Source organism: Fusarium oxysporum, chromosome 11 (assembly GCF_000149955.1).
Source record: "Fusarium oxysporum f. sp. lycopersici 4287 chromosome 11, whole genome shotgun sequence".
Taxonomy (NCBI): domain Eukaryota; kingdom Fungi; phylum Ascomycota; class Sordariomycetes; order Hypocreales; family Nectriaceae; genus Fusarium; species Fusarium oxysporum.
Window position 1 is genome coordinate 1,168,302 of NC_030996.1, and position 23,662 is coordinate 1,191,963.

General features: G+C 49.4%; 8 protein-coding genes across 11 annotated transcripts; 4 read left to right on the forward strand and 4 right to left on the reverse strand.

Moving 5' to 3' along the window:
• Positions 1-127: 127 nt before the first annotated feature.
• On the reverse strand, positions 128-2,274 carry FOXG_09805 (uncharacterized protein). The gene is made up of 3 exons (XM_018389028.1): positions 1,452-2,274; positions 1,256-1,403; positions 128-1,208 (listed from the first exon to the last, which is right to left on the reverse strand). The coding sequence occupies exons 1-3, from the start codon at positions 1,539-1,541 to the stop codon at positions 328-330; spliced, it is 1,119 nt and encodes a 372-aa protein (XP_018247217.1). The 5' UTR covers positions 1,542-2,274; the 3' UTR covers positions 128-327.
• A 155-nt stretch (positions 2,275-2,429) lies between these two features.
• On the reverse strand, positions 2,430-4,161 carry FOXG_09806 (uncharacterized protein). The gene has a single exon (XM_018389029.1). The coding sequence runs from the start codon at positions 3,995-3,997 to the stop codon at positions 2,882-2,884; it is 1,116 nt and encodes a 371-aa protein (XP_018247218.1). The 5' UTR covers positions 3,998-4,161; the 3' UTR covers positions 2,430-2,881.
• Positions 4,162-4,539: 378 nt separating this feature from the next.
• On the forward strand, positions 4,540-5,946 carry FOXG_09807 (3-oxoacyl-[acyl-carrier protein] reductase). Of its 4 annotated transcripts, none has more exons than XM_018389031.1 (4): positions 4,540-4,717; positions 4,791-4,896; positions 4,943-5,515; positions 5,566-5,902. In XM_018389031.1, the coding sequence occupies exons 2-4, from the start codon at positions 4,818-4,820 to the stop codon at positions 5,787-5,789; spliced, it is 876 nt and encodes a 291-aa protein (XP_018247220.1). In that variant the 5' UTR covers positions 4,540-4,717; positions 4,791-4,817; the 3' UTR covers positions 5,790-5,902. The 4 variants fall into 4 exon arrangements, with proteins under 4 accessions (XP_018247220.1, XP_018247221.1, XP_018247219.1 ...); XM_018389032.1 differs by having other exon boundaries at positions 4,540-4,654; XM_018389030.1 differs by having other exon boundaries at positions 4,540-4,896; positions 5,566-5,946.
• Positions 5,947-6,562: 616 nt separating this feature from the next.
• Positions 6,563-9,776, forward strand: FOXG_09808 (uncharacterized protein). The gene has a single exon (XM_018389034.1). It carries the CDS (start codon positions 6,773-6,775, stop codon positions 9,569-9,571), a length of 2,799 nt encoding a protein of 932 aa, XP_018247223.1. The 5' UTR covers positions 6,563-6,772; the 3' UTR covers positions 9,572-9,776.
• A 1,695-nt stretch (positions 9,777-11,471) lies between these two features.
• Positions 11,472-14,572, forward strand: FOXG_09809 (OPT family small oligopeptide transporter). Its single transcript, XM_018389035.1, has 9 exons — positions 11,472-11,596; positions 11,649-11,941; positions 11,992-12,263; positions 12,317-12,507; positions 12,566-12,822; positions 12,880-13,203; positions 13,251-13,433; positions 13,485-14,069; positions 14,120-14,572. The coding sequence occupies exons 1-9, from the start codon at positions 11,509-11,511 to the stop codon at positions 14,183-14,185; spliced, it is 2,259 nt and encodes a 752-aa protein (XP_018247224.1). The 5' UTR covers positions 11,472-11,508; the 3' UTR covers positions 14,186-14,572.
• Positions 14,573-14,803: 231 nt separating this feature from the next.
• On the forward strand, positions 14,804-17,675 carry FOXG_09810 (uncharacterized protein; the record flags this gene model as incomplete). The annotated part of the gene is made up of 8 exons (XM_018389036.1): positions 14,804-15,315; positions 15,368-15,546; positions 15,629-16,011; positions 16,296-16,433; positions 16,509-16,612; positions 16,691-16,896; positions 17,156-17,288; positions 17,384-17,675. The coding sequence occupies 8 exons, from the start codon at positions 14,804-14,806 to the stop codon at positions 17,673-17,675; spliced, it is 1,947 nt and encodes a 648-aa protein (XP_018247225.1).
• Positions 17,676-17,713: 38 nt separating this feature from the next.
• Positions 17,714-18,987, reverse strand: FOXG_20157 (uncharacterized protein; the record flags this gene model as incomplete). The annotated part of the gene is made up of 3 exons (XM_018400428.1): positions 18,603-18,987; positions 18,217-18,549; positions 17,714-18,169 (listed from the first exon to the last, which is right to left on the reverse strand). Exons 1-3 carry the CDS (start codon positions 18,618-18,620, stop codon positions 17,714-17,716), a joined length of 807 nt encoding a protein of 268 aa, XP_018247226.1. The 5' UTR covers positions 18,621-18,987.
• Positions 18,988-20,940: 1,953 nt separating this feature from the next.
• On the reverse strand, positions 20,941-23,291 carry FOXG_09811 (POT family proton-dependent oligopeptide transporter). The gene is made up of 2 exons (XM_018389037.1): positions 22,841-23,291; positions 20,941-22,781 (listed from the first exon to the last, which is right to left on the reverse strand). Exons 1-2 carry the CDS (start codon positions 23,266-23,268, stop codon positions 21,017-21,019), a joined length of 2,193 nt encoding a protein of 730 aa, XP_018247227.1. The 5' UTR covers positions 23,269-23,291; the 3' UTR covers positions 20,941-21,016.
• Between the last annotated feature and the right edge of the window lie 371 nt (positions 23,292-23,662).

Consider the following 23,662-nt stretch of genomic DNA (forward strand, 5'->3'; position numbering starts at 1 on the left):
GGATTCCTCGATGAATTCTGCACCTGCTTCTATTCGAATAAACTTTTACTCCTACCATAAAGGACTTGAGGATATTGCCTGATAAGCTACCTTATTTTGGCTGGTAGCTGAAGTAAACTCTTGTTTCGAGACGACAAATTTCCAATTGCATTAGATCTACGAAAACGCTTATAGGTCTGGCAACTAATTAGTATGAATGTGTCTCATTCCATTGTCATTTATATCCCCATTTGTATATCTATTAGCCTTAAGCGCCAATTGGCTGCCTCAACTCTACATAGTTAGAAAGGAATCTATGTAGGATCGGAAGTAAGTCCATAGTCATCTTTAGTGGGATCTTATCTGCTCAACATTTTGCTTATCACCAAAACCAGGTGTTCCACCAAGTGAGCCAAAGATATCACCGATATAATTCTGGGCAGGGATGCCAGCCTCGAATCTGGTGGACCACTCCTCCAAGATCCCCTCAATTACCTTGAGAGCAGTAAGATAGAGATTGCGAGTAGATGGCCCCAAGCCACCTTTGTCCATAACGAAAGGAAGTTGATGGGGCTTATCCTCATGTCCTCGATCGAAGTTGGAAGCAGATCGAATCAGGAGGATTCGCGAAAAGTCAGCCTTCCCTTGAAGTGCTGCGTTCAAGAGACCAGCCAGAAGGGCATTATCCTCCTGAGCTGTCATTGTGTACTCTCCCTGTCCTGAAGTATAGACTCTTGCAACCTTCTCCATAGCTTCAGAGATTCGATGACCATGCCAGAAGGTATTGGAAGACAGAACATCTCCCTCAAGAACAGTTGGATCCTGAGCCGCTGCGTCAAAAACACCACCAGAAGAGTCCTTCCACAAAGCTCGATGTTCAGCAGCTTTGGGTGAGTCCGTAAGCTCAACAGTCTTGGCAACGGAAAGAGCGTAGTCTCTCAAGTCTGCATTAAGCTCAAACACCTCAGAGCCATGCACAATACCAGGAAACTGGTCAGGCCTGTCTGCTCCCATAGGAACATACCCTGACCCCCATTCCTCCGGGACTTCTCTCGCATCAAACTCAAGCTGCGTATCAACCTGAATGGCGAACTTGGCAAAGGCGACAGAGCCAATAGTAGCTCGCCTGGGATTAACGCCTGCAATGCCGGTCAATAAGAAGTATGACTTTGTGAGGTCGAAGAGCGGCGATGCCAGCAGAGCACTGATCGACAAAGACGCGTTGATAACTGTCTCGGGTCAGAGAGGAGGCTTTTGAGGGGGGTTGAATTCTTACGGGCAGTTCCGACTACCAAAAGTGCGACTTCGCCATTCTCTGTGACATGGATATCTTCGTAGCCCCTAGCCAAGCCCGGAACGCGCACTGTACGAGAGAACTGAAGAGCACTATCAGGAGAAAGCCAATTCCTCGATTCTTCGTAGAACTTGTCACCATTAGTTCAATGCTATCCCAAAAACCAAGTCTCACTCACCATAGCGATAAGCAGGACTTTGGGCGTTATCTTAGCGCCAGTTGGCTGCTGCGCCTGGAGCCCTTGCACGACTGAGCTTTGTGCACTCATGATGCTTCGTATTGGTGGGTATGATCACGGATGGTCTTGATTCTGCTCCTGAAGTTTGGAAAGATTTTCTTGAGGCAATAAGTTGATAAAAGACAAAATGACCTCATTTAAGCCTGGGCGGGGTCGAGATGGCGTGATCAGCGCAACTAACATTTGGGCTCCCTTGCTATCCATTTTATCTACCAGCCGAGGCTCACGATCCTCTCGTGTCCACTGCCTCAGTCCTCTAAAGTGAGTTCCAACCAGATAAATGAACAGAAGATTCCACATTGCCCCCAATCCGAGACTCGTTAGCAGAGCCAATGCCACGCCCCAAGAATAAAAGCGACGGTCAGAGCCAGTTTCGCAATGTAAATCATCTGCTCTCTTTGCTTCTGTGACCGAATGCGCATTTGTTCTTCATAAAATCGCTTTGCTTCCGCAGCAAGCCTCTCTGAGTCGGCAGCTATATCTTCGCCCGACCTGTTGCAGATTCTTTCGATCATGGCCGACACGTCGGCTTTCGAAGCTTGTCGTACAGTTTTTTCATTTATATTGCTGGGCTGTTGTCCTGGTCCCGGATGCCCGGTTTTTTTATCTTGTGCCATGGAGTCGATCTGGTGGCCTTGGTCGTGGATCAAGCGTCGGAGATCGCGGCGTTAAGGGCAGAGTATTGAATGGGTATCTCTATGGTGGCTATTTACCTGTGTAGAAATGTTAAATTCTCTCATCCACCTCACATGTATTTTATCTAGATTGATCATGTCTGCCTAGGCTTCAGCCAAGGCAGATTTGTGATTGTGCAATCAGCCTCAGTCTTAGGTGGCTTGGCCTGGCCTGTGTCACCCTGCAACCTCATATGCTGCACTGCTCACTACGTCCTTCGTCTATGAATATTTCAACTCTAACCAAAATCCCAATACTCTTCGCTGAAGTGTTTCCCTGGTGTGTGAGAAGATTGGAGATCTGACATTATCAAGTCTCGGAATCGGAATTGACTGCCGGACTCGCGGCCGAGCCGAGCCGTGGCTATAACTGTTGGTCTCGGCGAATGAAGGTGCAATTTTGTAAGCTTCAATTGTAGCCATGCCCGAAAAAGATTTTGACGTGTAGATAGGAGCTAAATGTTTGTATAATAGTATAGTTTGCGTGCAGAGCAGCTGTACCACAGAAATGGAAAGTAAAAAAGAGTTGGCCATGCCACAAGCCTTCACTGCCAGCCTGAAAGCCCATGATTAAATATAAAGAGATGAGATGTGTTGTCCCTAAGTCCTTAGTCATATGTAGATCTGCAATGTCGTAAACTAATCAACACTGGTTTTGGGGATGATGATGAAACAAGGTTCTGCCCATGATCCCCTTCATACCTTCCTTCGGCCGAAGAAGTCCATCACCTCCAAGCTGCCATGATCAGAGACATATACCCGCTTGTTTCCATCTATGATATTGATCGTTACCAACCCAGCATACCTTGTATACCATGTCTCCCACTCCTGACTCGTAGTTGGGTAAGGGAAAGACGCGATCACCTTCTCCTGTCCGTCAAAGCGAACCTGCGCAAGGTTGTCACCCGTTGTCTTGACCAGGTAAATACAATCAGAGCTGGTCGGCTTGCCTGTATCTGGCTGTGCGATCTTGACTCCCTCCAAGCACACAAGTTGGTCGTCGCTCACATCCACAAGGACCTCGTTCCCGCGGACGACGAAGAGTAGAGGGACCTCACGACCACCACAGTCTTGGCGGAATCGCACCGAGGCGGAAACTATAGACAGCCCACCCACATCAGCGCGTCCCCAGAGCCAGTTATCCAAGATCGTCTCCATCGGGACGTTGCCCCAGTTGTGATCATGGTAGGCATTGCCTTCAACCTTGGTTTTGGTGTTGTTGACAGTGACCTCTCCGGTCAGTTGGCCGCCAGGAACAGCTACGAACCATGAGAAGTGGCGACCCTCAACGTCCCATCGGCCTGAGCCCGGACGATACGATGGAGTAGTTCTCTTGACCACCACGTCGAAACCGAATCCTTCCATCTCATCGGGGTCGACAAAGATGTGATACTCGCCCAGACCATTGACACTGCGAAAGTAACTCTTACGATACTGCAGATCACAATGACCTTTTGCCACGACAATTTCGGCAGGGAGACTGCCAATGCGCTTATGCAAGTCACAAAGTTTCTTGCCGTCTTTGGCGATGTTCAGATCAATGAGTCCCGTCTTGGGACCGTCTCCTTCTGTTATGTAGAAGAAGGCCACCTGGAGAAACCATCCATCTTGAAGATGTGCGTCGGCGTACCACCACTCCCACTCTCCACTTTCGACATCGGGACTGCGTAGGCCATCTTCCCAGGTCGCAGGTTGAGAGCTGTCTAACCCGAGCTTTTGCAAGCTCTGGTTATCAGTGAGGAGGTGTCCTCGTGACGATTCAGTTATAGGTAGGTATGTTTGTTTCGAGTATGTTGGAAGCTCTGTAGTCATTGAGAGGAGAAGAAATGTTCAGGATTGAGTTGATTAAGTGTAAGTATGCATATCGAGTCAACCTTTGACATTTATATATCGTCGTATCATGTACGTCCAGGTGCGATTCATCGTTATTCAGACTTTTCTGACTTGCCTAGTGCTTTCGCTTACGACAACGGTATGATTTTGGATGCCATCATGCCACTAAGATCAGAACATAACAAATATATTATTAGCTATCAGTTACACGTGTCGATTTAAGCTTTTGATAGCTAAGATACCGGGATGTCTTGTCGTTCCGCAGCTTCCGCATAGACCATACTCGGGTGCTGCCAGCGAACCTCGCTGAGCTTCTACACTGATATTGGTTGCTTGAACCCTGTCCAGTCTTTCATGATTACATCAGTCAAAAGTTTATACATTACCCAATTACTAGTAGCTAGTATGCTTCCCTTCCTAGTATACGGTTCAGGCGGTAGTAATCTCGGGTCTCGGAATTGCAAGCGATCTAGTGGAGTTCTCGGCCGAACCGAGCCGCGGCTATGGCTGCCAGTCTAACCTACGCGGAGGTCCAACTCCATAAGAGTATTCATATAAATTAAAATTAGAGACTGGGGTACAAAGAAACATATAATGAAAGCAGAATATTGCGTGCGACGGGGATCATAGAATACTGTAGGTGTTGGTTGAGATGAGAGCGGGGTTGAATCGATAACGAGGATATGACAGCTTGGCTGCGTAAGCGGGGCTCGACGATCAATGAATTGCCTCAACTTTCGAGATCCCCGACTAACGACTCTGCTCTCTATAGAATCCATTCTCGAATCACATAGCGATCATGTCTTCAGAACAACTCAGCGCTGGCTCACTCTTCAGCCTCAATGGCCTTGTCGCGGTCGTGACAGGCGGAGGTTCAGGTCAGTGAACCCCTCAAAGCACAGATCACAACTGATCGTATTACAGGCATCGGCCTCATGTTCGTCAAGGCGTTACTCCAGAATGGTGCCGCAAAGGTCTACATCGCTGGTCGAAGGAAGGAAAAGCTCGATGAAGTCGCCAGCTCATTGGGCGACAAGGTCGTTGGGGTTCAGTGCGACGTCACCTCCAAGTCAGATCTGCAGAACATGGTCTCTCAGATTGAGAAGGACATTGGGTACGTCAACCTGTTGGTGTGCAACTCTGGTATTGGAGGACCTCAGGTGAAGCCAATTACTCCCGAAACAACCTTGGAAGAATGGGCCAAGTCCAACTTTGACACTGATTTCGGCGATTATGTCAACACTTTCGCCATCAATACCGCGTCGGTTTGGTTCACCAGCATGGCTTTTCTCCCACTTCTGAAGAAGGGCAACGAGAAGGGAAATGTCGAGCAGACGTCACAAGTCATTGTCACCAGCTCCATCGCCGCATTCAACAAGAAAGCCCCCGGCGGTTGGGCATACGGGCAGTCCAAGGCTGGAGCTGTTCTAGCAGCCAAGCAGCTTGCCGTTGCCCTTCCCCAGTGGAATATCAGAGCCAACTGCATTGCTCCTGGATGTGAGTCAATTCATGGAAATCTCGAAAAGTGGCATTCTAACGTTTCACAGTATTCCCCAGCGAGATGTCAGAACCAATTGTCAAGATGTATACCGATGAGTCAGGACAGCCTGGTGCCGTGCCAACGTCAATGGCACCGCTTCGAAGAATGGGAGATGAGAAGGATATGTCAGGAACTTTTCTATATCTAGCATCTCGGGCGGGTGGATATTGTAACGGCACAGTTATAGTCGTCGATGGCGGTCGCTTGAGTAACTTTCCGACCACGAATTAGGACAAGTTCTTGGACCGCAGGACAAGATACATTAAATACAAAGTTACAATAGTTTCTGTTATTTTATTCCACCAATTCCAAGGTATTTTGTCTAAATCTAAGAGTTTTCCAGAGGCAATCCTGGACTCGTTAGAATTGGTACCTTATTCCGGCTGGGGTTTCTTACGATACTGAGCCAATCACTCTTCCAGATGGATAAACTGTAAGTTTCTCTATCATCAAGCAGAAGATCCATCGTCGCGCTATGTCTCGACTGGCAATTGCCGAGATCTCACATGAAAAGGATCGGGCTTGCAGCTTGATACCCGAAGTGCCGTTCGATGAACTAGGACTTTACCTCCAGTCACAACAAAATTGCTCATTCGGGACTAGTGAAACCGGCCTGCAATGACTGCATGATTATCATTCGATGAGCCATTGGAGCTTCAATTATATGACGGCTTGATAGGCTCCTCGATCGTATTCACGATACACCGCATTCCAAGTCACCCGATTGCTGCCTTGAGGGATCTGCTAGCCGTGAATCCTCAAACACCATCTCAGGAACCATTGGCTCGTTAGCGGGGGATCGCTGAGGTGAGACTGAGCTGGCGGGAGGCCCTTTTAGTGGAGACGGGGGATGACAAAAAGCCTTGAACTGTAAACGGCGCATTCATGTGGAGACGAGCCCACTCCTTTTCTGACACCCAGGCGACGCTTGGGCGCTTCGCCACAACCCTCAGCGGCATTGCTGCCTGTAGTCCTACCAGAGTACAGGGGGTTTCTGTGTAACACGGACGGGCAAGTGACTCAGCCCGGCAAGGCATCTTGGCAATCATCGTCGTATCGAATTCACGATGATAATGCATGCAGGCATGCGCGAGCTGCCTGATTAGGCCAGAGGCCTTTGCAATGTGCGTTTTGTTATAAGAGACATTCGTCTCCAGGTCTCAACACCATCATCTTCATTCACACCAACTCCAATCATTTCTCCTTCATTCACAATGGCGCGTACTTCACAAACAAGGGCTACCAAGCGTGGCGGCCGTCGCAACACCACAAACAACACGCGCAACACACGCAATCACAAAGAGAATGATCTCGAATACATGGCTCTCAAGCAAGAGGCAGAGCGACGCGAGCGCATCCTCGCTGACCGACGCCGAACTGCTGCCAAATGGCGCCCCAAGATTCCCGAAGTCCGAAAGGTCAACTTTGAGAACTTCAAGAACAGATTCCAAGACATCGATGAGCCTGACTATGCCATTGACGTTCTGATGTCGGGTACTGGTACCCAGGCTCAGATCCGTCGTGAGCATGGTCTTCGTCGACGTGAGGAGATGGCTCGTCTCCGTCAGAAGTACATGTATTACCCTGGCGGTGGTGTTATTGAGACGCCTCATCGCAAGACCGATGCCTATGAGAAGGCTCGACGCGAGAAGGATAGCCAACCATCTTCCGACTCTGAGATTCAGCGCATTCGTATCCAGTCCCAGCCCATCTTGGGCCACTTGACAGCTCTTATGAACGACACCGAGAAGCGATCGTCTCCCCGAACATTTATGCGACCCTTCAAGACCCTGGTCCACTTCCAACCCAAGATGCGAGAGATTCTTGCGACTCTTGAGGACAAGTGGGCTGACTTCGAGGACATTGGTAGCGAAAGCTCCGAGGTTGTCGATGTCGCTGAAGAGACTGAGGCAGAGGTTGTCGACGAGGAGGCTACTGAAGATGGTGATGATGTCGCTTCTCAAACATCTGAGGCTTCAAGCATTGAGTCGGTTGACTCCGACGCCGATGAAGATTACGACAATTTGATGGATAGCCCCGAGGCGCTTCGCGACATGCGATGCTACGTTGACTTTGTCGATAAGGAAGTCCTTCCTCTTTACAACCGCTTCGAGGGCTCTACCGCCGACCGCGTCAAGTTCGACGATCTCTGGTCCCTCTTCCGCGTCGGCGACCTCATCTACATGCCTGCATCTGGCGAGACTGGCGGTCGTTACCACGAGATCTGGCGTGTCTACAAGGTCCGAAGCCCCGAGCCCGAGACATCCTATCCCACCTCTGGCTGGGACTTCTTCGCAGATGAGCAGCAGATCGACGAGAACTCCAAGTTCAAGATCTCCGCTTATTACATCGATCACGACGGCAACACCTTTGGCGCTGTCCGGCGCAAGTTTGAGATTGAGTCGTTCATTGGAGAGAGATCAATTGACTCACTCGAGGCCTTCCCCATCCGATACCGCCACGACTACAAGCAGCTTCTCAGCTCAATGCAAGACCAGGGCCGCAAGTTCATCAACTATTTGGATGATCGCCACCAGCAGTACAGCGCCTGGACTTTGACCAGAAACCCCCCTTCTCATCGCACCGAGCCTGAAGAGGAGATCCTCGATAACGAGGACTATGAGAAGATGCGGCATCCTGAGTTCGTCGAGAGTGATGTCATCGTCGATCTCACAGAGGCTTACCAGAAGATGCCTGACTGGCGCCCGCGATTCCATCAGCTCACGATCAACAAGTCTTCCCGTTGCGAGATCAAGGATGACGAGATGCCTATCCAGCATTGGTTCAACGGCACTCGCCAAAACATGGCATACTCTCAGAATGAGATCATCCAGCACGCCGATGGTGTTGAGGCCCGTCAGCGAAGGGACAACCTTGCGGTTGACGCTTTCCTCCGCGTTCGTGTCAAGGGTAGTCGAACCTTTGAGACCAATCCCAAGGCTTTGGAACTTCGCGATGAGGATCTTGTTCTTCTTCCTAAGCGTATGTTCGCTTATGCTCTTCGCGAGCGTCGCTTCTTGCCCATCGATCTCAATGTCCTCAAGCCCGTGCGACGCGAGCCTGGTGTCTTTGAGAACCTTCGCATTCAGAGCGATTACAAGGATGTCGTCCGTGGACTTGTCATGTCGCACTTCCAGCGAAAGGTTCTTGAGCGCAAGTATGCTGATGCCGCGACTGAAGGTCCTAGCCAGGATCTGATCCAGGGCAAGGGCCGTGGTCTCGTTGTGCTTCTGCATGGTGTTCCTGGTGTTGGAAAGACTGCCACCGCTGAGGCTGTCGCTATGGAGAACCGCAAGCCACTGTTTGTCATTACTTGCGGTGATCTTGGTCTTACACCCCATGAGGTTGAGTCTTCGCTGAAGAACGTCTTCCGCCTTGCTCATCTCTGGGACTGTGTTCTTCTGCTTGACGAGGCGGACGTGTTCCTCTCTCAGCGATCCAAGCAGGACATGAAGCGTAACGCTCTTGTCTCCGTCTTCCTCCGTGTTCTTGAGTACTACAACGGTCTTCTCTTCTTGACTACCAACCGGGTCGGTACAATCGACGAGGCCTTCAAGTCTCGTATTCACCTCTCCCTGTACTACCCTCCTCTAGACAAGACTCAGACCCGCGACATCTTCCGCCTCAACATTGGCAAGCTCAAGCAGATTGAAGCCGAGCGCCACCGCATGACCGGCGAACCCGCTCTCGTCATCAAAGAGAACGAGATCATCGACTTTGCCGCCAAGCACTACGAGGAACTGGCTCGATCAACTGGATGCTGGAACGGTCGACAAATCCGAAGCGCATTCCAGATCGCGTCCAGTCTCGCCATCCACAACTATGCCAACCAGGCCGAGGCAGCTCGATCCCGCGGTCAGAGCCCTCCTGCGGCTCCTGTTCTGGACAGGACTTGGTTTGAGAAGGTTCAGATGTCGACACAGAGCTTTGACCGGCACATGAAGAAAGAGGCTGGTAGCTATGACTCTGAGATGCCGATGCGAAGCACATTCCAGGAGAGCAAGTTTGACTAAGGCTAGGGATTCCACAGCTGGACTGGGAATATGATTGATCACGACTGTTTTCGTTATTTCATTATTTCGGCGTTAGTAATTATAAGAAAGTCAAAATTAACATCCTTCGAATTTGAGATGAACAATACACCACAATTCACGTAAAATCGCATCAGACTCTGAGTGGTTCGAGATAGATTAACAAATTCTCTGAATTATCTCTTGACCTGTTTCTATTTCAACGTTTTGTGAGCCCTTTGCTGTCGCTTGACCTGATCTGCTACGTTAATTGCTTTGAAGTGGCCTAACCTAAACCATGTCACTTGCTCGTCAATTATTGGAGTCGATGTCTTCACCTAATCTCACATACAGTCGATTGATTGCAGCGGTGAAATAAAGGACTTCTGGTCTCGTATGATGCCTTGCTCACACGCGAGGGAGTTGGACGCATTCGAATCATTGAGGTGAATCTGACGACGACACCTCGGGGCTACGCCCCAGAACACTACATCTAAGGAGCGTGCTAAGAAGCTGTCTCGGACTAGGTTTGATTTCAACTCGTGCTCAAACTTACTCGTTGAAGCTCATCAAAACAGATTTGAGAAGGCACCATCGGCCAACGCCTCCAAAGGTATCGGAGAAAGCGGTTGGAAAGCAGCCAGCAACCCTGGTCACATCCAACGAACAACCGGACTCGGTAGCTGGCCCTAGCAGCCCAAGGGCGTCACAAGAGCCGACACCCCAAGCCGACCAGCCTCAGTCAACCCCAGGGAAACACACGGAATCTTCGCCCAGTGAGATGAAGACGCCACCAAAGGACGAGCCAATTCCTCGCAGCGATGAGGACCTTTACAAACCCCGATACGCTTCCATGAGTCAGAGGCCCAAACTCAAACCCAGGTCACGGAAACGGCCTGGCTCGCCATCATCCAGTCCACCAACGTCTTCTCCCTTGAGTTAGATCCCAGATGATGTAATTCGTAGAATAGAGAGACTGAGGATTGCAGACACATCTGAGGTGACTCTTCAGTCGCCCAAACTTATCCCGGTAGCGTAGAAGAAAGGCGCACGGAATTACTACCGTGTGGAGAAGGCTGAAGACCATCTTATCAGGTAGTTATGCTTATTGTTTGAGCTTTGCGTGCTTTGCTTTATCAGCGGTGCCATATCCTTGTACTAAGTTCAGCTCAGTAGAATGGGTTGCAACGCCTAAGTCCAAGCAGAAACCGATATCCAGTCGAGATTTTAACCTTAGTTGCGTTCGTTTACTCGGCAAGCTGGTTGGAACTATGCATTTCACTTCCCACGCGACCCAGAGCGCGTGGACGGCCGATCCTGGTCGATTGATAAACTATCCTTGAACCTCAGGGTCCTGGTACAACGCAAGACATGTTGCCAAGAAACCGATACTTGATACGCTTAGTCTATTTGATGGACCGTAAAATTGGTAATGCTTGGATACTGATGGTTATCATGCCATGTAAAATTTCTCGAGGCAGTGCCGCGTAGTTTCTCGGCAAACGTGCCGAGTACCGCGACTAGCGGTTGTTAGTCAAGCTACAATACAACCTCGAACAGCAGAGAAGCATAAACTCTTACACGCTGATTTAGGTTCCCCGTTAAATGTTTTGGGGGGGGGGGGGGAAAAAGGAGGAAGGAAAAATACGTGATACAGGCTGTCGACGAGCTTTTGTCTATTGAATGATCCAACAATTGACGAAGCCAGCTTGAGTGTCGAGAGATGCTAAGATATCTCGGCATACGGCACGCTAAGAGCCACAGAATTAACTCATGCCAACATGACTATTTTTTACAGTGGAGTCCACGCCAAGGTCGCCGAACCGACTTTGCCGTCGTGACGGCTTGGCAGATCTTGTTATAAGATAATCGGTAATCATTTTCATCTTATCTGATCCGGTCTGATGTGATCATTGTGAGCTCTGCATCCGAAAACCCTCATGATGAGTGCAGCTACTGAGAAAGGCCACGCTGAGGCGGAAGTGACCTCTCCTAATGAGGGTCTGGTCCGACCAGAGACATCTTCGGGTACGTTGCTGGCTTGTACTTTGACAAGTTTTTTATGCTCATAAATTCAAAGGCGAATCTGTCGAGGAAGTTCTGTCAGCGGCTGGCGTGGGCTTCAAGGATGATGATCCAAATCTACCATGCCTGACTCTTCGCATGTGGACAATCGGCATTGCCTTCTGTCTTGTGGGCAGTGGTGTGAACACTCTTTACACGCTGAGATTCCCATCCATCAGTCTTTCGCAGTCCGCAATCCAGTTCCTCGCGTATCCCGTCGGCAAGGCATGGGAGTATGCGATACCGGATTGGGGTTTCACCTTGTTCGGCAAGCGACATAGCCTGAACCCTGGACCCTTCAACCATAAGGTATTTGCTCCCTAGAATCCTCGAAAAGATACTCGCTAACCGTGGCTCAGGAGAACATGCTTATCTACATCTTGGCCAACCTCAGCTTCTTGACCCGATTGAGCGCTGATGTCCTCACCGAACAGCGCGTCTTCTACGGCCTCAAGGCAGGATGGGGTTTCGAGATCCTCGCCACACTGACATCGATCCTGTTTGGCTTTGCTCTGTCAGGCTTGACGCGATCAGTAGTTGTCGAACCGAAGGGCCTCGTTTGGCCAGGCGTGCTTGGAAACACAGCTCTCAACGCAGCCTTGCATACACCACGCAAGGAGGTGATCGCTGGGTGAGCACTTCTCTCAGCGCTGTCGGAGGCGGATTTTACTAACTTGTTTGCAGCAAGATTTCTCGTTATCACTTCTTTATCCTCGCCTTCTTCGCCTCTTTCTGTTGGTATTGGTTCCCCGACTTCATCTTCCCTGCCTTGGGTTACTTTACATGGATCTGCTGGATCGCCCCCAAGAACCCTGTCGTCAACCAGGTGTTTGGCATGAAGAGTGGACTGGGGTTGGTGCCCTTCACCTTCGACTGTGTGTGCTCGCCGCTCTATGATTCGAGGCTTCGGTAACTAACGAGCTATTGCTTCAGGGAGTCAAATTGCCTACATCGGATCACCACTTGTAGTCCCAGTCTGGGCTATCCTCAACGTTCTCGCCTCCCTTGTCTTCTGGATTTACATTGTTAGCCCCGCGCTCTACTACTCGAACACCTGGTTCTCAGCCCATCTACCGCTACAAAGTAATTCAATCTTTGACAATACTGGAGAAGTCTTCAACGTCTCGAAGGTTGTCAATAAGAAGGAAGGCTTCACTTTTGATCATGATCTGTATGCACAGTACTCTGACGTAAGTCTCGTCCCATCACGCCTCCCAGAGATAAGAGATGCTAATGCCCTCCCCCAGATCTATCTCCCAGTAACCTATGCGCTTAACACTTTCGGTCTGTCGTTCGCCACTATCTCGTCTCTTTTTGTCTGGCTCTTTCTCGAGAAGCGCCGGGACTTAGTGAGAACATTCCGCGATGCATGCAAATCGTTGACGTCGAAGAACACATCAGGTCGCGACAGACTGCAGCCACAATATGATGCAGTTCCGCTTTGGTGGTACATGATCGCTGCCCTTGTAGCATTGGGCATCGGTATCTTCACCTATGAGTACTACCCCGTTCAGCTGCGTTGGTATGGTGTGATTTTCGGCATGGTAGTATCTTCTGTCTTCTTCATCCCCGTGAGTACCTCGGCCTCCACTCATAAGTATTCTCCTGACTTTTGAAGCTCGCTTGGGTGTATGCTACTAGCAACATCAAGATCCAGATCGATATCTTCTGTCGCATCATCGCTGGTTACGTCTGGGAAGGCAAGGTCCTGGCCAACATCTGGTTCTTCAACGTTGGATACATTTCGGGTATCAAAGGCCTTGCCTTTTCTCAGGATCTGAAGCTTGGTATCTACTGTGGTGTAAGTGGTCCTTGTCTCAAGGTGACCGACTCTCACACTGACACATTTCAGATCCCTCCTAGAAGTCTCTTCCTGGTCCAAGTAGTCGGCCTTATTATCGGAACTCTTGGTCAAGTATCCGTCCTCAATTGGGCACTTGGAAACATCCCCAACGTTTGTAATGCCAAACTTGCCCCGAACGGTTTCACTTGTCCCTTCTCTCGAACTCATTTCAACACAAGCATGGTCTGGGGCGCCCTCGGTCCCCGTCGCTTCTTCGAGCCAGGCGCTCTTTACAGGCCCTTGCTCTGGTTCTTCCTGGTCGGAGCTCTTCTTCCTGTCGTCGTATACCTCTTTCGAACCAAGGCCTTCCCTCATATCAATTGGCTGAAGAAGATCCATGTTCCGCTGTTCCTGGGTGGCTTGAACTATATCCCGCCTGCATCAGGTGTCAACTATGGCAGTTGGGCTTTATTCGGTCTCTTGTTTGGCGTCCTTGTTAAGAAGCGCAAGGCCAGCTGGTGGCATCGATTTAACTTTGTTCTGAGTTCCGCGCTGGATTGTTCTGTAGCCATCGCTGGCATCGTCATCTTCTTTGCCGTTTTCTACACCGGCGCCGCGGATAATTTCAGTTGGTGGGGAACCAACGTGTACAAGGTCAGTGATGAGAGTCATCGAGATGTGCTGCCGGCTAATGATGTAAATAGGACACCTGCGATTGGAAGAGTTGTCCTTACAAGGCGTTAGCAAAAGGGCAGACGTTTGGACCTTAGTGGCCCACGAGTATAGCAAGCCTAAATCTTTGATATCTAATTAAAGAATTTAGAATAAGAAGTTTAGCAACACGTTTAAGAGTAATGAAGCATATATGTAACCTTGTTTGCTGGAGCCAAATGGCGCGACGTTTGTCTTGCTTTCATGCGCTGATTGTGTTTAGGTTACGGTGGATGTGTGCCCCTGTACCGGCCAGGCACCAGCGAACCTTGTGATGCGTGGAAGGCCTTCTGTAAAATAGTGATCAGACACGCTAATCCTGGATGTAGAGCTCCAATACCACATCGGCAAAGTTAATCTTGGTAGCTAAACAAGCAAAGCCTCATCCTTCGGGATCATTCCACCTGCCGGAAGCAAATTACAGGACAATCATGCAGTATTTCTAATGCAGTAAGGATTATAACGTGTGATGATCAGCATTGATGCGGGGAAAGGAGGGAAATAACATGATGATCCCCTGGAGCTCTTCGCTAAGCGCTGACGATGTAGACGTCATAAGGTTCACACAAACTCAACGTGGTATGCAGGCGGGGAACACGGAATGGCATGCTAAGGCAGTACAAAAGCTCCTTCATCCTCATGCGCAATTTCACTCATCGTAACCATCACTTTTCAAAATGTTCTGGTCAAATGTTGCCTCCGTTGCGGGGCTTGGCTCTCTGTTTCTCGACGTCGCTTCAGCGCAGACAAAATACGAGGTTCAAAAACCTCCACTTGACACCGACTGGACTTACAAGGTCGGCACCAATCCTTGGCCGGAACATCCGCGACCGCAGCTCAAGCGCGATGCTTGGAAGAGCCTGAATGGCATCTGGACATGGAGAGGCGACGGCGATCTCAGCAACCCGCCCAAAGAAGGCCCTCTTGATCGTGAGGTGCTGGTTCCAGCTTGCATCGAGAGCGCTCTGTCGGGATTGCAGATTCTCGACGAGCGCGAGTTCTGGTACCAGAGGTCTTTCGAGGTATCGAACAACTGGAAGAACCAGATCGTTCTCCTTCACTTTGAGGCCGTCGACTATAACTCAACCGTATTTGTCAACGGGAAAGAAAAGACGACGCACATTGGGGGCTACGACCGTTTCACTGTCGACGTGACAGAGGACATCAAGTTTGGAGAGTCGAATGAGCTGTAAGTCCATGATTGAGCTTCCAAACTGAAGCACGCTCTAACATCTTACCAGGCTTGTCTTTGTCAACGACCCGACGGACGATCAAGTTATTCCCATTGGAAAACAGACCTTGCGACCTAGTCACATCTTCTATCGATCGTGCTCGGGCATCTGGCAGCAAGTCTGGCTTGAGGCCGTTCCGAAAGACTACATCACCGATCTTGACCTCGCTGCGGGTGCAGATGGTGAAGGTCAGTAATTCCCCGTCCCCGGTGTCTCATTAGATCGCTGAACATTCTATTCTAGTCACCGTAACTGTTCACACTTCTCAAGAGTCCGGTAAATCTGCCAAAGTGGAGATTGAGGGCAGCGATGGCACGAACCTGGCATCTCACGAAGGGACCACCGATGAAGAATTCACCTTCACCGCCAAGTCGCCGAAACTATGGTGGCCCGACTCCCCAACGCTTTACAACATCACCGTGACACTTGACAGCGGAGACAAGGTACAGAGTTACACTGGCTTTCGAACCATATCCAAAGGTAAAGTTGAGAACGTCACACGACCACTTCTCAACGGTGAGTTTGTGTTCCAGTTTGGAACTCTTGACCAAGGTTTCTGGCCCGATGGATTGTACACGCCACCGAACAGGGAGGCTATGGTCTCTGATTTGAAGCTCCTAAAGAAGTTTGGCTTCAACATGGTTCGCAAACATGTTAGTATGACCTTGTGACCGCTGATATGATTTTAACACTGACGACCGGAGATCAAATATGAGCCGCATCTGTTTTACCAGGCATGCGACGAGCTTGGTCTGTTGGTCATCCAAGATATGCCCAGTTTACCTGCAGACGGCAATCGCAAGCCCAACGACGCAGAGCAAGCCGAGTTTGAGCGACAACTTGAGATTCTTGTGAAACAACACAGAAGCTATACTTCAATCGTTACCTGGGTACATAAAGCGACTCCTTGGGATTATTCGTTTACTGATCAAGACAGGTCATCTACAACGAGGGCTGGGGTCAGCGAGACGGGTCTCCTGAGAAGAGCCTGACTGAGCTGGTGCGAAAGCTTGACAAGTCGAGACTCATCAACTCTATCAGCGGATGGAACGACCACGGGTTTGGCGACTTCCATGTAGGTAGATCCCAAGACCCTACCGACGACTTTGCTGACTCGTTATAGGACAATCACAACTATGCTGCACCTCAGTGTGGCACACCATTTTACTCGCAACCGAAGACTCCATATGACCCTGAGCGTATCGGTATCGCAGGCGAGTACGGTGGCATTGGTCACAACGTCTCAATTGACCAGTAAGTTCCCATCTCTGTGCTCAACTTCACCACTAACTGCCCTTGCAGCCTTTGGAACGTAAAGCAAGCCATCGATAGCATCCCGGAGACATACGAAATCAACGAGGACCTCGACTCATACAATTATCGATCCGGCGTCTTATTCCGGGACATTCGTGAGCAGACTCAGCGTTTCGCTTGCAGCGGTGCCGTATATACTCAGACGAGTGATGTTGAAGGCGAGGTGAATGGTCTGATCACCTATGATCGTCGGTTCGTGAGACCAGATGTTGAGAAATGGCAGAGTGAGATTGCCAGTGTATACAAGGCTGCAGCATCTCGAGGCGGGCGTGAATCTGACGACAATGGGAAGCGCGTAGCTGGGTCATTGTTGGACTTGTAGTGTCTGAACGTAGACTGTTAGCTTCAATTATAATTCCATACTTCGGATCAAGATCTCGTCTTAGTTGACGTCGTCACAGGATCTCTTCGTATTTAACAATGTACTATTCACTAGCAATTGCTTTTCCTGACAATGCCAGGGTCTCACTACATTGAACATAGGCCCATGTGGATTAGTCAACAAAGTGGCGGGCGATCCTTCTCGCCACCGGCTGCCTGCTGGGACACGTCACCTGCTTTTAAGATTCACCTCCATTGAACCCAGGGAATCAGAACAGAACCTACGTATTACAAAGTAAGACTACGAAACCTTGAGTTTGAAAGAGCCAACAATGTCATCAGACAATCACAACGAAAAATTGACAGCCGGTAAGGAGTTCAAAACTCGAGATCTCTCCCTTTTGTCAATTTCGCTGATCTCAACCCAGCCTCGAACCCAGACACCGAGGACGAATGGCAGATTGTAAGCAAGGAAGACACTCAACCTAATGAATCGGGAAAGTATGAGAACAAGGAGGTGATACAGGAGAAAACTTCTGATAACTCCGAGAGGAGTGCCGTGGAGGAGAAGAGAGAATTAGCAAAAGCAAAATGGGAGGGCATGCAGCCACAGAGGGGCGGCGTATACCCTGATAGAGAGGTCAAGACCCCAAACTATCCCCAGTTCACTGGAAATTGGTAAGGGATTCATGGCGCGTATTTCTGGATATGATATGAAGTCTATTCAAGAAGATCCTTTGTCCATGAATGTGCGTTCCTATTTGGCCACACTGGCGAAGACGGAGTGATCTGTTGCAAACGCTCCAGAGCTGCCCGAACCTTGTTCTTATCTACTCGCTGGCCATCCCAATAATCGTGCATTGCACCGATCAGATACAGTTCATCAGCTATCTCTGGCCAGTCTACCGCAGACTTGACACAGCCAGTTGGTTTATCTGGTTTGACGGATCGCTCGTACTTATCACGGAATATGTGATATCGGGCCATGGCATCCCAAGTATGCCATCGCCAACGATTCTCAGACGTCGCTGTAAATGGGAGAGGACTTCGCGACGCAGCAGGTTCTTCTGTCTCTCCTAGAAGGAAGTCGACGAGTCTCTCAAACTGTTCCATTGTGAGGGGAAATAAAGTAAATGGACCTGCTCGTCGACCGGAATGGAGGTACAGCTCGTTACACTACCCAGATGTTAGCACATGTCTGACTAGCCTATGGTTCAGCCTACCTCTGTTTCTGATTCTCCGCGGTCAAAAACAAAGACCCCACCAAATATCTTTGCTTCAGCCCAATATCCGACGGTATCGGCATCCCCGTTGGGGTATCTCTCAACCGCGATATAAAATGTGTGGCAGAAAGCTGTTGGGTGCCGATACCCATCCCATTTACTGGAATCGCGTGGTGAGTCTATCCACCTTTGATAGTCTTGATGTGTATGGTTGGCGCCATCTTGTTGATATAAGTATACCGCAATCTGATGAATAGACACTGCTAGCAGCTCAAACAGTCTTAAGTAGAATGGCTGTGAATCCATAGTGGCTTCTTCGAAAGCACATAGTAGCTGGGACAAAATATCAGGTGAGCCGCGCGTGAGGGCCAATCAAGAGAACTCACCGGTAGATGGAAGATCATTCTCGATGGAAGGTTGCAACGTAGCTGGCGAGCTTTCTCAATCGTTCCTGGGCAAACGTCGAGATGTTGAGTAGCAGGATGGCCGTCTTGCGGCCAGTGGAATTCTTGATACGAGTCAATCGTAGGAAGTCCATCAATGGGTCTCTGCGAAAGTTCTTTCCGCTACGTCTGTTTCCATTACTCTCATCAGAGCTTGCACAAATGCTTGGCGATGCCTTGTTCCCAGTACATCAATTGTAACCAGGTCCACTGTGTCGTCAAGCATTTCTATTGTAGGTTGTTGGTAAAAAGAAGAGGTAAGTTAGCTTGGCAAGATTGTCTCTAGATCTGATGGCTCTTTGCCATGTTAAAGGTGGTGGTGCGAAAGGGAAACTCCAGCTTTGGCTGAACGCAGGCTGCAACGGACTTCAACCTGAAATAAACCAGAAAATCAGGGACGAATGAGCGTCCAGTGGCTCAAATAGTTACATCAAATCATACGACGCCAATTACTAATCATTCTTGGTTTCGATATTATCAACTTAACAGAAGGTGATGGAGTTGACAGTTTCCGTCATCCTTAGAACCGAGCTCAGGAAGATACGAAAACTTGGGCCTTTATTCTAATAGCAAAGAGACCTGAGCACACTTCGTGTAGATTCAGCTGGCCTTTCGACAAATTAGTTATACCGCATTATCTAAGGTCAGAAGTTTGTTCCCTGCGACCGAAGCTGTGAATGAGCGCAAGTGCTTATGTGCATGACTGTCAACACGGACGAGATATTTTAACTCTATATTCTTCCATTCGGCTACCCTTATATTCTAATACGATCCTACATATCCTCAACAAAGGGTAGTGGTGCAGTGGTATCTCTCCTAAAGCCTACAAACCTTCTAAAATCCGAACCTAAAATCCTAAAACTCTCTCCTTGCACCCGCCCTTTGTTTTTTGAGGTCATTGGTTCGAGTTCACGCTTCAAATCATCTTTCTCATATTTCGAGGCTGCACCCCTTCTGCAGCTAAAAGATCACAAAGTCCTCCTGTTCTTATTCGTTATCAGTTCAGAACGGCAGGAGGCGTCACATAGTGCAGTAACTAAAAACCAAACCCATTGATGGGATAGCTCCTGGCCTGAACTGTTGGAATCTAGACGCACAGGACTTATCAGTTTCTTTGGCAATGAAATCCCACGAGTTTTCCAAACCAGGGTTGTGAAGATTCTGTTCTTAACCAAACCGTAGTGAGATCTGCGGAGCAACCATGATCCGCCCTATATGTTCGATACGAGCCAGAATCCATGTGTAAAAGAATCATGTTCCCAGATTTAAGACTCTGTTGTCCCGCAGATTTCGGTTTCTCTGTCAGCTCATGAGTACGAAAGACATAATTGGATTGCCGGAAAATCATTCTCGGGAATTCGAAATCGAGAAGGTGAAGCATAGTCTAAAACATCCATTCGTTCAGCAGGAAATCAGAAGCTCGCAGGGGGGGTTCCCTAAGTCTGTCTCCGAGCTTCAGAATCAACTTCCATCGAAAGGTTCAGGCCATTCCGTGGGAACTTACTTTCCTATGATCTAAAGCTGTACTGGACGAAAGTCCTTGACCTCATTGCTTAGAGTACGCATCCGTCTGCTTACCCTTGGTCATCTTTTCTAAGTCTATGCATCAAAAAGCCAAACCGTTAGACAAATCCTTATGGACTTACAACCGGAACCCGTTCAGATTGATTTCCCCTAAATATGGAATCAGGAGTCTATATGCCACAATGGGCAAAGGATCAAGCAAAATAGGTCAGTGGAGGGGGCAAGATGGAATTGGGAGACTTTGCCGAAGTTGACGAGGAGATCTTGAGTTACGAGTACGTTTAGGTTGAGACTGTTATTAAGGTGACGCGGCAAGCCATGGTAGTATGAAACCATATTTGGTATATGAAGTCTATTCCCTGGCAGAGCCGGCTGTAACAAAAGTAAACGTATACTATCGTGCGTGGCTGAACACTGACGCGGAGACAGTGCACCGGAAACGACACTTTCACTTTGCCTATGAGTAGTGTCGTGTCTTTTTCGTCAAGGCCCATAACTGATTCTCACCCTACTTAAGCCCAAATTGTGCAAAGCTTTCCCAGGGTGGGGTAGACGAGGCTGGTCCCAAGACGATAGATGGCACGTTTGGCATAACCGTTTGACATACTAACAAAGCAGGGCAGTCTTAACCAACCGAGGATGTCTACCCTGCCCGCTTTTCCTTTTTGGGTAACTAGGCCCCGCAAGGTCACAGATTCGAACGGGGCATGACAAAATAAGGCGAACGATTTTTGGGATTTAGCACTTCACGACTACGCTGCATACATAACACGATTGTTTGAAATAATATGTTCAATGACACTATGTAACTATAATACAGTCTTTACAAATCATTACTCGTGATCCACAGTCTTGGGCTCCACGCCGTTGTGGGTAAGAGTTGGCTCATCTCTGTCCAGATCATACATGGCATCTTCTTGAGCATCGTAGTGGCGGAAGATAGCATAGAAGATGCAACCAGTGACGAAAGAAGAGATACCGACGCCAGTGTAGAGCCACAGGAAGTTGGGATCCTTGGCCTCTGAAACAAGTGCCTCAGCGATGGCAGATCCAAAAGCGTTGGTGAAGAGGTAGATGGACTGCACGAAGGACTTCATGCTGGGGGGGGCCTTGGTGTAGGCGTACTCGAGACCAGTGACGGAGATGAAGATCTCAGAGATACCGATGAAGATGTAGGCGGGTGTCTGAATGGCGATGTGCACGTTGTTGGGAAGCTTGGTGTTACCGTCCTGGCCAGCAGCACATTCACCAGGGTGTTCGTAACAAGGCCCAGCAGAGTAGATGATGTGCTGAACGATAGCAGCGTAGGCGAGGCAGAGAGCAGCGAGCCAGAAACCGATGGTGATTCGGGCAATAGGTCGAAGCTCAATACCGGCCCGGCGAAGGATGGGGTACAAGACCTTCTCGATGAGGGGAGTGAAAACCAAAATGGAGATGGGATCGAAGTTTTGCATCAGATCGTTGGGGACACCGTGACCTTGCATTTGACCAGCTTGGGTGACAAAGTTGGTAGAGAACTGTCCGTAGCAAACCCAGAAGATGGGGTAGAAGATGAAGACCTTGCAAGCACGGAGAGCACGCTTAAGCTCGTCGACAAAGTGGTCGTTCCAGGGAACAGCCTTGGTCTTTCCGTTGGCCTCGCGCCATGAGGGCTTGGCGGCATCGGTGTTGCGAGCAGCAATCATCATACCAAGAGCCTTGAAGGCATCAGTGATAACGGAGCCCTGGGGAGGGCGGTTGACAAAGGTCTTTCGGCGGAGGACCAGAGTGACGATACCGACATTGAACATGCAGAAACACATGAGATAGGCGGTCCAGAAACCCTTGTACTTCTCCATGAAGGGGGTAGCGAGCAGTGAGAGGGCACCGACGTTGATGCACCAATAGAAGATCATGTAGATGCGCTGGTAGGTAATAGCAGGGTCGATGACAACGCGCTCGCCATTCTTCTCAGTTCGGATAGCCATTCTGCGTCGCTGGTACTGATCGGCGATGAGAGGCGCGATGTTGGACTTGATACCACCGGTTCCAAGACCAATAACGATGATAGCAACGATGTATCCAGCCTTTCCAGCACCATGCTCCATAGCAACAGGCAGTGATGTAGTCCAGAGGATGATGAGACCAACCCAGTAGAAACCGCAGAAGACCAAGATAGTTCTGTACTTTCCGAGGTACTGATCGGCGATGATGGCACCGAGAATGGGAGTCACGTAGCAGAACCATTGGAAGAAGAGGTTGAGACCAGTAGCAGCCTGGTGGCCCATTCCAAGACCCTTGGCACCATCCGCGCCTGTCGGGCTGTTGGAGATGTAGTTCTGGAAAAGACCCTGAGCACCATAGTAGGTGAATCGTTCCGTCAACTCGACAACAGCGATGAGGAAAGCTGAAGCAGGGAGGTTCTCTCCTACACGTCGAAGAGTCGCCTTCTCATGATCGTTGGGCTCCTCGCCGTCGGGAGTAGTACCGAACTCAGGATCAGAAGCATAGTGTTGCTTGTCGAGAGACTTCTTCTCATCAATAGAAGGGGCGATATAACCACCGGCGAGATCAGTCTTCTTCTCGGCGGGCACGCGCTCACCTAACTCCTCGTGGAGCCTGCATTGCATGAGATTAGCAAGGGTACGAAATAAGCTTGAATAGAGTTTGCGACATACTCGGCGGCCAAATCCTCGTGATTCTGGGCCATGTTGCAGATGTCGATGAGACTCGATGAAAAAAAAGTTTTCACTGTCACGGATGCAACAAGGGACAAGGCGAGGATGATTGATGATGAAAGGGAGGAGAGGATGGGAGTAAACGAAGAGTAATAAAAATACCAAGATCTGGAGACGTTTAATAAATATTCTGTCATGGAAACACGGTCGACTCCATATTCTACGCCACGAGATGCCACACCTCGACCGAAGCCATGCCCGTTGCTGTAAAACATCCGACCATCAGAGAAAGGAACCTTTGTAACGGCCCGGATATGGGTATGGAGCATCAAGCAACGGGCAACAGACGGGGGCAAAAGGTGGCCAATGGCTATGACCGTGTGGCGTGCTCCGAGTCCTTCTGCAAAATTTCGAGAAACATGAGCCATGTCTAGAATGCCGAAGATCCGAGTCACCCCCTGTCTCGTACGAGCGACGGTGACACCTCAAGTGGAGGCTCCGGCCGTAAAGAAAAGCACCCCACAGAAACAGCCGGGCCTAGTGGCGCGAGGGAATTGTCCGGATTTGTGATCCAGTCTCTGCCAGAATTGTTGTGACTGTCATTATCGCGATGTCGCTCTCCGGACACGGCGAATCCGCTTGTATGACTCTTTTATGTATTACACGATAACGTTATATTTGTCGATATCCTAAAGCCAAGAGATTATCTTGTGTTAATCCATGTGATATTGAAGGATCAACAGAACTTCACCTATCACTAAAGATCGGCATAACCTCGCATCAAGCTTACCACAACGAGTAAAGTCCAATTTCTTGCAAACA

Excerpts from the sequence above, each read along its gene's own strand:
- FOXG_09808 (XM_018389034.1), top strand. The coding sequence starts at position 6,773 with ATGGCGCGTACTTCACAAACAAGGGCTACCAAGCGTGGCGGCCGTCGC.
- FOXG_09807 (XM_018389030.1), top strand. The coding sequence starts at position 4,818 with ATGTCTTCAGAACAACTCAGCGCTGGCTCACTCTTCAGCCTCAATGGC. Across the intron at positions 4,897-4,942 it reads CGTGACAGGCGGAGGTTCAG|GCATCGGCCTCATGTTCGTC; the intron begins GTCAGTGAACCC and ends ATCGTATTACAG. Across the intron at positions 5,516-5,565 it reads CAACTGCATTGCTCCTGGAT|TATTCCCCAGCGAGATGTCA; the intron begins GTGAGTCAATTC and ends AACGTTTCACAG.
- FOXG_09809 (XM_018389035.1), top strand. The coding sequence starts at position 11,509 with ATGATGAGTGCAGCTACTGAGAAAGGCCACGCTGAGGCGGAAGTGACC. Across the intron at positions 11,597-11,648 it reads CCGACCAGAGACATCTTCGG|GCGAATCTGTCGAGGAAGTT; the intron begins GTACGTTGCTGG and ends ATAAATTCAAAG. Across the intron at positions 12,264-12,316 it reads CGCAAGGAGGTGATCGCTGG|CAAGATTTCTCGTTATCACT; the intron begins GTGAGCACTTCT and ends ACTTGTTTGCAG.
- FOXG_09811 (XM_018389037.1), bottom strand. The coding sequence starts at position 23,268 with ATGGCTCATGTTTCTCGAAATTTTGCAGAAGGACTCGGAGCACGCCAC. Across the intron at positions 22,782-22,840 it reads CACGAGGATTTGGCCGCCGA|GCTCCACGAGGAGTTAGGTG; the intron begins GTATGTCGCAAA and ends CATGCAATGCAG.
- FOXG_09806 (XM_018389029.1), bottom strand. The coding sequence starts at position 3,997 with ATGACTACAGAGCTTCCAACATACTCGAAACAAACATACCTACCTATA.
- FOXG_09805 (XM_018389028.1), bottom strand. The coding sequence starts at position 1,541 with ATGAGTGCACAAAGCTCAGTCGTGCAAGGGCTCCAGGCGCAGCAGCCA. Across the intron at positions 1,404-1,451 it reads AAGTCCTGCTTATCGCTATG|TTCTACGAAGAATCGAGGAA; the intron begins GTGAGTGAGACT and ends AATGGTGACAAG. Across the intron at positions 1,209-1,255 it reads TTTGGTAGTCGGAACTGCCC|TTATCAACGCGTCTTTGTCG; the intron begins GTAAGAATTCAA and ends GACCCGAGACAG.